Source organism: Paroedura picta, chromosome 4 (assembly GCF_049243985.1).
Source record: "Paroedura picta isolate Pp20150507F chromosome 4, Ppicta_v3.0, whole genome shotgun sequence".
Classification (NCBI taxonomy): Eukaryota; Metazoa; Chordata; class Lepidosauria; order Squamata; family Gekkonidae; genus Paroedura; species Paroedura picta.
In genome coordinates this window covers 80,563,204-80,572,353 of record NC_135372.1, presented here as the reverse complement: position 1 = coordinate 80,572,353, position 9,150 = coordinate 80,563,204, and the positions used below count along the sequence as shown (strand labels likewise).

Sequence of the window (9,150 nt, the reverse complement as noted above, 5' to 3'; positions counted from 1 at the left end):
GCTGGTGACTGAGATTGTTCATCAGGGTGACCAGTGCTGTTTCTATCCCATGGCCAGGCTAGAAACATGACTGGGACAGATCTAGGACTGTACCTTTGTCCAGGAATGCTGATATTTGGTCTATGGCAGCCCTTTCTACCATTTCCCCCATAAATGGTAAGACGCTGGTAGCAATTCCAGACAGAAAACCTACAGACTGAAGGATGGAGTATAGGTTTTGCTGAAATCAATGTAAAATATACACCCTCATCTTTAGGCATTTGATGGGAAGGACTGTCCTTCCATAGGGGCCTGTGCTCAAGTGGTCTGGTAGCCATTTGCTGCCTTTCCTCCCACGTAGGCTGGGCTGTCTTGTATCAGCAAAGACCTTTGTTATTGTAGCTCTATGGAATAGGGGTACCTCCTTGGAGATCTCCAAGAGGCACTGCAAGACCTGCGTGTTTTCCAAGGCTTTTGAATGGCAGACGTCTTTGAAGGGAGGAGGTTTAGGAGGCCTGCTATTTTATGTATGGTTTTTAACTAAAAATGTTTTAAAACTGTTATTGTAAGCTGCTCTTACTACAAGGAATGCAAGATATAAATGTTTTCATAAATAACAGACCCGCAAGTGGCCCAAGTCAGAACTAACCAGAAGGTCCTTTAGTATATGGCAGAATAGTGTATCACAGGAAGAAGTCTGCCTACAGGGCTGGGTGGATTTTGACACACAGAAATGGCCTGGGAGACTGAGCCTGCCCATTGATAGCACTCACCATCCCAACAGCCACAGCTAGAAAGTCAACAGACAATAGCGACACTGGTCCTGCTGCTATACAGGGAGGCCTGGCTGAGCAGTTTGCGTCTTCCAGGAATGAAAAGAGAATGCATCAACAAAACCACCAGGAACAATCTGTATTCTCAACATGCCCTGCCAGCCTCTTGTTTCCCTCTGTTTCAAGCACAGACAAATACTCTCTCCTCCTACAGTTTCTATACTATGGTGACAATTCTAAGGCTGGGCCCCAGGGACCTGCCACAGTGTTTGTGATAGGCTTTTGAAGCTGCTCCCACTCATTGATCTCTTTGTCTGAACTGTTTCAACAGGTATGCATGGCTCAGATAAAACACATGGCATGATGAAGCCTGTGTGCTGTTCAAGGGGAGAATTGTTTTTTAAACAGCATGTTCCCTTGATGTGAGCCTAGTATGAAATCAAACTCTACAGGCTGTACTAATAGTGCTGCCAGGGGTGTTGAATGTGCCTGCAGACAACTCAATCTTAGCCTCCAGTTGCACACGTTTTTGCATTCAGTCTGACAAAAAAGGAAAATGGTAAACGATTACTACAGATATTTTACACATTATAAAATTGGTTTTTGGTTACCATTTGATATGACTGGCTTAAATCGTGTAATTTAACACCTAGCATTTTTGTGCAGTTAGGGGCTAAGGTAGATAAAAGGATACTCCTCTTCCCTGTAGCCTGAAATAATCAGGAGATGCCAAAAGACTCTTTGTGAGAGGGAAGTAAATCACTTTGGATTGACCAAATTTTCTGTTTCAAGGAGCTCAGTTTCAGGCTGATCTTATAGTGTTTAAAGCTTGTCCACATCTGAGAATCTGAATAGCTGTGATGGCTGGTATAGCCACAGTTGCAAGACTGTTGAGAAAGGACCTCTTTGGTATCCTAAAGGTAATGAGAGCATAGTTTTTAACATATTTAGTCTAAAAGCAATTTGTTTGAATGTTAGATGGGCCAAGGAACAAGCAGCTGGCAATGGAAATTGTATGATACAAGACACAGAGTGCTGATTTCTTCTTTTGATTTTAAGAAGTTTGCAAATCTTATCATTCTTGATGCTTCTAGAAAAAGTGGAATGAAAGGTTTGATCATTTATTTTTGGCGTTGATAGAACAAAAATGACTTTAGCTGCATGCTGGCTGGCATACAGGAGAAGTTGTATGCTGGTTTGCTTGTTCTGCGTGTGCATTGTGTGTGTGTGAGACACAGAGAGAGAGAGAGAGAGAGAGAGAGAAAGAGAACTGCAGAACCAATGGTTCCTATGAGTGGCTCCTATAGGTCCAATAAACTGGTGGTCTAGGATTAAAAGATTATGGGAAAGGAATACGAGAACTTCCTTGGGGGTTCAGAGAAAACACCTGCAATTGCATGTCGTCTCCATATGTAGACCAAGAACTGAAGTAGTGCTTAGGGCTTGCCAACAGCTTTAAGCACAAAAAGCATTGTGAATAGCAGCATTTTATGTTACTTACATAGCTGCTGATTGTGGCTTGTTGCTGTATTTTGACACATGTCCAAATGAACCACTGCTAGATAGTGTGCTGCTTCAAAGCCCAGGACAAGAATGGTTATTATGCACAGTGCCAACAGCACAAAAGCAGTTACTCCCTCAACTCATCTTTTGCAGGAGGTGGGTAAAATACTTATAGAATATTGTAATCATGGTAGTGGACTATTGTGGATTGGTCAGGGAAGGAAATTGCGTTATTAATAAAGAAATAATTTGAGCTTTTCACAGCAGATTAAAAAATCTGGTGCATATCCCATTACGCCCCCCCCCCTCATAAGCTCAACACACCCATTATTTGAACTCAGACATTGGAATGGGAAGGATCATCCTACAGAAGATAGATCTTGGCTGAATTGATATAAACACCAGAATAACTCTCACCTTGTAAACTAGTTAATCCTGTTCCTAAGTTTAAAAAATCAACTGACCAGGATTCTCACCCTGTATGTGGAACATAAGAATATTCCTCCTCCACTCCACTCCACTCCCCATTCCTTGTCCTTACCTGCTGGGCTGGCCCAACCCCTGCAAGTCTCCCAAGGCTTCCCCCACCCTCCGGGCAAGCCCAGCAGTGGTGGCACCAACCCAGCGAGCCCCAGTGCTGAGGTGCGCCAGCTGCCCCCACCCCTGGCAGTCTGACAAGGCCACTCCTGATCTCCAGAGGGTGGGAGCAGCCTCGGAAGACTGGCAGTGGCGGCAATGCCAGGGCCATGAGAGCACCTCTCTGCTCTGGTGCCACCGCCACTGCTGCAGTCCATCTAGTAGCGTGGCTTCCTAAGGCAGGATGATGGACATCACATCCATCTACATTTCCGTTTGAGGAAGCGTGCCAGTAGATGTTCCACATCAACAAATCACACTGTACATGTGATCTTTTATAATACAAACAACAGTATGTCTACCTTACACAAAATGCAGGCATAAGCACATATAGTCATGCAAATGCTAAAGCAATCAGGTTGGTCTGTTGTGACATAAAAAGGCAATGAAATACATCAAATGAATCATTAAAATCCATTTTGAACAGAAACATTGTAAGACTTCCTTACATTTACTTGTCTTCCAACCCCCTTGTTTATTACGTTTTTCTCTATGCAATTGTTCACTAAGTCCATACTTCATGTACCCACTGCAGTGTACTCTACTCTGAAACATCTAAAGTCTTTGAGGTGCCACAAGTCTCCATTTTTGTCATGAAAATTGAGAAGAGCTGGAATCAAATAACCAGAGCAGACTCCAGAGTGACTTCACTTTTCTTACCCTTGGATGGGTGGCCAATCTTGTCACTTCAGTGGTTAGTATCTCCGTAGCTAGCCTAGGAACACAATTTCAAAACAAAGTGATTTTGTACCCCCCTCCCCCATCTATATGTGTTCTCTCATATAAACAATCAGTTTTTAAAGTCAGTTGATTGGCATCTGGGGAAGGAGGGTTTATGCTCATGTTTCAACCTTACAGGGTTAGTGTGCGACACTTATGAATGGATGGGTTCAGTCACCCCGCCCCCAAATTTTCAAATCCTTACATGTCTACTTCAGCAATGTTTTATTTAGATACAAATGGGACCTAGAGCAGTTTACAATATTGTTCTTCCCACCTCCCTTTTATTGTCACAATCACCACCTGTTCTTAAGGTCTCTCCCCCCATATGATGGTGACATGGTTAGGGAAGCCCTACCCCTTTCACCAATGTCTGGAAAGATACATCCACCCAACTTTTTTTCTCACTGCCACACTACGACCACTACTGTAAGACGTATCCTTCAAAAGGATACACTAGGGCAATTTTGATTTTAAAAATATGATCAAATGTCTCTAAAATGCCTTATCCTGAGAAACCTTATTCTGGAGAAACAAGCAGCACACCCGCCTAATGAGGGTACCAGTTTGTCTAGGAGAAGTAGTATGGGCATGCTTTGCATGTTAACTGGTATTGGCTGCCTCAAATACATTTCCAACACTTAGGGACACGGAATACTTTTCAGCTTTCCATATGATTCAGTTCTATATTGGAAATGGAGTTTCCAAGTATAATTACATGGTTACCTCCCCCCCCCCCCCGTTACAAACACTTCCTCAAACCCTCCTGTAACCTTCAGAGTAGGTGTGTAGATCGATGCGAGCTCTCCGATTTCAAGTGCACAGCTGGTGATCCATGAATATATTCACACTCAAGAAATCTTACACTGAGCTAGCACAGAAGATTTAGTGGGGGAGATTGGACTACTCCAACACTCACAACCAGCTACATGGAAAAGACTACTACTGCATGATTGTCCCCTCAGCATGAGGACACATGGTCATACTACATGAGGAATTAGCTAAAGCTGCTCTGGAGTCCTCATTGCTGTGGCAGCACCAACACTGAATCAGCTGGATAATGTCCCTGAGGGGAAGCTCTCAGAATATGCTTTTTCCAGCCTTTCCAAAAGGACTGGAATGGATATTCTCAAACATCAAACAGGCCACAAAGAGATGGTCATCTATGGCACAATCCCCTCCAACACAGCAGGAACAAATAATCTTCCAAACTATAGTTTGGGAGATGATTTGTTCATTCTTTCTCTCTCCCATAGACACCCACATGACATATCCATTTGCCATAAGTAACCCAAGCTGGCACAAGTGAGATCCCAGAGAGTTACTCTAGGCAAAGCTAAAAGATCTCTGACTCCTTCTCACCTTAAAAACAACCAAACCTGGAGACCATCTCAAGCCATACCACAAACGACTTTTGAAACTCCTAAGTTTGTTGTGGAAAGAGAGACCTCCCATTCCAGAACAGGAGACTAATAGTGCTCCTGTGGACGCAGAATAAGTTGTGTGGTTTTTGGATCCTGGAGACCAGCTGAAACAATTTGAAATACTGGAGATCACAGAGAAGGGGGGTTGTTATGGTATCCATGACAGGAGTTTCTTTCACAAGTATTAAGATGCCACCATGATAATAAATTCCATTAGAGTACTGATGCAGTGAAAATAGTCAAAGTGCAGATCCTTCCTGGGCAAGTTTTGTTAAACTTTGCAGCACTGTAGAATTGATTTCTACTCCATTCAGCTTTGGAAAACCAAGATATAAAAGGAAGGCACTGATAATTCTGTTCTTTTTTTTAAAAATAGGTGTTCTGATTGAAGATGCATGATATAGTAGAGTAAAATGACTATAACTCCGGGAGTCAAGAGACTTTAGGGTTGCGGCTGTAATCTTTCCCTACAGATCTCCTCATTGTTAAATTATCAAGCTTTAAGAGATTTTTTGGTTTCTTTTTTAACACATCTTCCCACTTGAAGGGGATGTGTTTCCTCAGCATTATCTGCTATCTTTGAAAAAAGAAACAGGAAGCTAGGTCCTAAAATCCAGGACACCGACAACAGGTGGATCTTGGCCACAGGCAGTAGCTAAGCCTTCAGAGGGGAAATGCTGCCAACAATCAGAGGCTACCCACACAAATGTTTCTGGAATAACCACAGCCAGGAAAGGCAGAAAACAGCTGTTACGGCAAATCACCAGTAACAAACAGCAATGGACAGAAATCAAATGTTTATATTTATTACAGCATGGGGAGAGGAGGAGGGGGAAGGGGTCTTGCTTCATCTTTTTAAAAACCATCTTAAACCAATGAAGACAATAATTTAGCTATCACTTTAATACAATAAAACCCGTCAGTTTTCAATTAAAAAATTAGAAAGGGTGCATTTAGCAATGTGACAAATTTTGGTTTGATGGTTTAATTTGTTTCTTTAAATATTATCCTGACTGTGAGACAGACCATTTACCCACCCCCGTCATCTTTCTACAAAGAAAACACAGTTAAGATGCCTAAGAAAAAGGCAAACATTTAAAAAAATTCATATTGTAGTACTAAAAAAAGGTTTTTTTTAATCAATCACATGGTTGTGAGGTTTTGCTTTTCTTTTGCTGTTTGCAGTCAGAATAATACAAACAAGCCAATGTTTCCCCCCAAAAAAATCATTTCATTAAGGGGTGCGGAAAAGACATCCCTTTAATAAAACATTATCAACAAATATCGTACACAAACTACAATGTATAATAATTACTTTTCCTTTCCCCTCGCTTAATTTTAGAACCAGACTACAAGGTAAGAAAAAACACTGAAACAAGATACAATGTCCTCAAGAATCCGCACAAAGGTAGGTAAATCCAGGGGAAGATAATATTTTACATAATATGAAATACATAGATCAGAAGTGAAGGGTTTTTTTTTCATTTTATATAAAACAAAGACCAGCTACAAGGGAGTGTAATGTACAGAGATCCCAAGACTTGCGAGTTTCACTATACATGGTATGCTTTTCTGTAGTCACCTCTACCTGGAGAAGGTAAGGTTGTTTTGTTGGTTGTTTTGTTTTTAATTACAGAGAGAAACAGAGGGGGGGGGGAGAGAAAGAGAGAGCCTACAGAATAGCAAGTATACATTTTAACAACAATAATTACTTAAAAAATATCTCCATCCAGTTCCAGAGCATATACAGTGAAACCCTAATAAGATCACATCATTTCATTAAAAAACAAAACATGTTAAGAAAGTTTGCGCTCACAGTTTTCGAGTCCCAGGTCAAGTTTTAAACCCCATTTCCATTTATTTCTGGCAGACCTATCCCTCCCAAATGTAACATTAAAAAAAATCCCAGGTACTCTAACCCTCCACACCCTTTCCCCAGGGATTTTGACACTTTAAAGTTTCTCAAAAGGGCAATTAATATTTTTGTGTAACTTGGGAGGAGAAGGGGGGGCTAATACAGTGCATGCCACAGTCACAGATATTGAGATCACAATTAAATTTTTAGAGGATGTGATCCTACAAGGGGATCAGCTGCATTAGAATGAGGCAGAGGAAATCTTTCCCAAAGAGAACTCTTCTTGCTAGAGACGAAGGTGTTGTGCTGCAAAACACCAAACAGAAAAAAAAGAAGGGGAGAGAGTGGGCAGTGGGGAAAGGCCTTTTGAACAAAACCCACCAATTTATTAAAAAAACTCTCCAGTTTTATTAATTTCTTCCAATGGCTACAGAGACAACATGAGATTTCATATCTAGACTAGCTTCCTTGCGTAGCACAGCACAAACATACAACAGGTTTAAAAGAATAATCAAGCAAAGGGGGTTGAATTGGGTGCTAGAGGGTTTTGTTTGTTTCCAAAAAATCAACAACAAAAAAGTGTCATGTACATAGAATAAATCCTTCTGCAGAAGAAGGATCTTGTCATGTCTTGAAATATTTTAAGATTTGTCCTTCATTGTTTTATGGAATAAAAAGTTCAGCCTTTTTATTGCATGAAACCAAAAATCAGCGGTGGGTCCCCAGCTCTGCATGTCTCCCTGCCAAACACACCTAGCTTCTCTTCTTGCATAAATTCTTGAGAATCCTCGAAATGGCAGCTGACTTTTCCTTTATCTTGGAGAAGAGGATGTGGGGTGAGGGAGGAGGAAAATCACACACTCATCGTCATGCTGGGAGAATACTGGTGGGAGGGGGGGGGGAGAGAGAAAGAGAGAGAGAATGAATGTCACACAAGTAGGCAAAAACAAGACCTAAATGCTAAATGCTGCAGAAACCTGTGAACAAGACATATGAAATATATGTGGGCTTATGAAAACTATAAAGAAGCATAATTGGCTCCAATAAATATGATGGAGAATATGTTATAAGCTAATTTATAGTCGCATTATCAATTCCCATTCCATGAGTACAATTTTGCCGGGGGTGGTGGTGATGGTGGTGGAACCCAACCAGTACATGTTAGAATAGAAGTTTAAAAAATGTACAGTGCTCACGTAAATATAATGATGAATAAAATTAGTGTGAGGAATCCACTAGCTTCATATATACACATACAGAGCTTTGTTAAGAAACATACTGTGCTGATCTTCAAGCAGAGGTATGTGTAACTAAGTATCACTTAAACATGTACATTCCCACTGGAAAAAGATCCAAAGTTAATAGCCTCCATAATAGACCCCCAAAGGTTTCATTTCAACATTTTTGAGAAAAGTTGCTATGTTGTCTTCCTTCTTACTCTGTTCTGCCTGCACCTAAAATTAGATTATGAATTCCTTAGGGCAGGGGTAGTCAACTGTGGTCCTCCAGATGTTCATGGACTACAATTGTAGTCCATGGACATCTGGAGGACCACAGGTTGACTACCCCTGCCTTAGAGTACAGACCCATCTTTTGCTCTGGAAAAATACCATTTATACCAGTGGGGCAATAAGTTATTATTTTCCTGTTAAGGATGCACTTGTGTGGGAAACAGCATTAAAAAAAAAATCACATGTAGACTGTCAGGCGCAACAATATTACTTACGCTGCCACCCTTAAGTACGTTGCACTCCTTCAAAGCTAAACGTGCTTCTTTGCTACATGCCTTCTGGTACAGTTCAACACAGGAACAATATTTCCTGGATCCCCCCCCCTCTTCTTTCCATTATGTACAAACTTTAATTGGGAGCCACTTCCCACCATTTTTCTCCTTTCCTTTTGGAAAAGTCTTCTAAACCATGATATACTTACTTGCTCTACTCTTTATGCCATTCCCATTTTATAATCGCACACATCTTAATCAGAACATAAAACAGCAACTTTACAAGACGTTCACTGGTTCCAAGCATTACCTGAAGGGCCACCTTCAGGTAATGCTTGAAGGTTCCAATAGGAGCCTTATTGCACCTAAAGATTGTCCCTGGAGACTCCCATACAGTGGGGTAGCTAATATGGACATAGGGCCTTTGTTGTTGTTGTTGTTGTTGTTGTTGTTGTTATTATATTTATTTGTTGTTGTGATGGTGCCAGAATAAACAGGCAAACCTTGCTCCCGTTCTGGTTTTTAGGTGGTGAGCCA

General features: G+C 41.2%; 1 protein-coding gene across 15 annotated transcripts in view; it reads right to left on the bottom strand.

Annotated features, from left to right (window-relative positions):
- Window positions 1-5,817: 5,817 nt before the first annotated feature.
- Window positions 5,818-9,150, bottom strand: part of SSBP3 (single stranded DNA binding protein 3) — a 201,747-nt gene continuing 198,414 nt past the window's right edge. For all 15 annotated transcript variants that reach the window (XM_077333647.1, XM_077333637.1, XM_077333638.1 and 12 more), the window contains one exon: window positions 5,818-7,773. In XM_077333647.1, coding sequence (XP_077189762.1) covers window positions 7,744-7,773 — 30 coding nt within the window. In that variant the 3' untranslated portion in view covers window positions 5,818-7,743. The remainder of the gene's footprint in view (window positions 7,774-9,150) is intronic.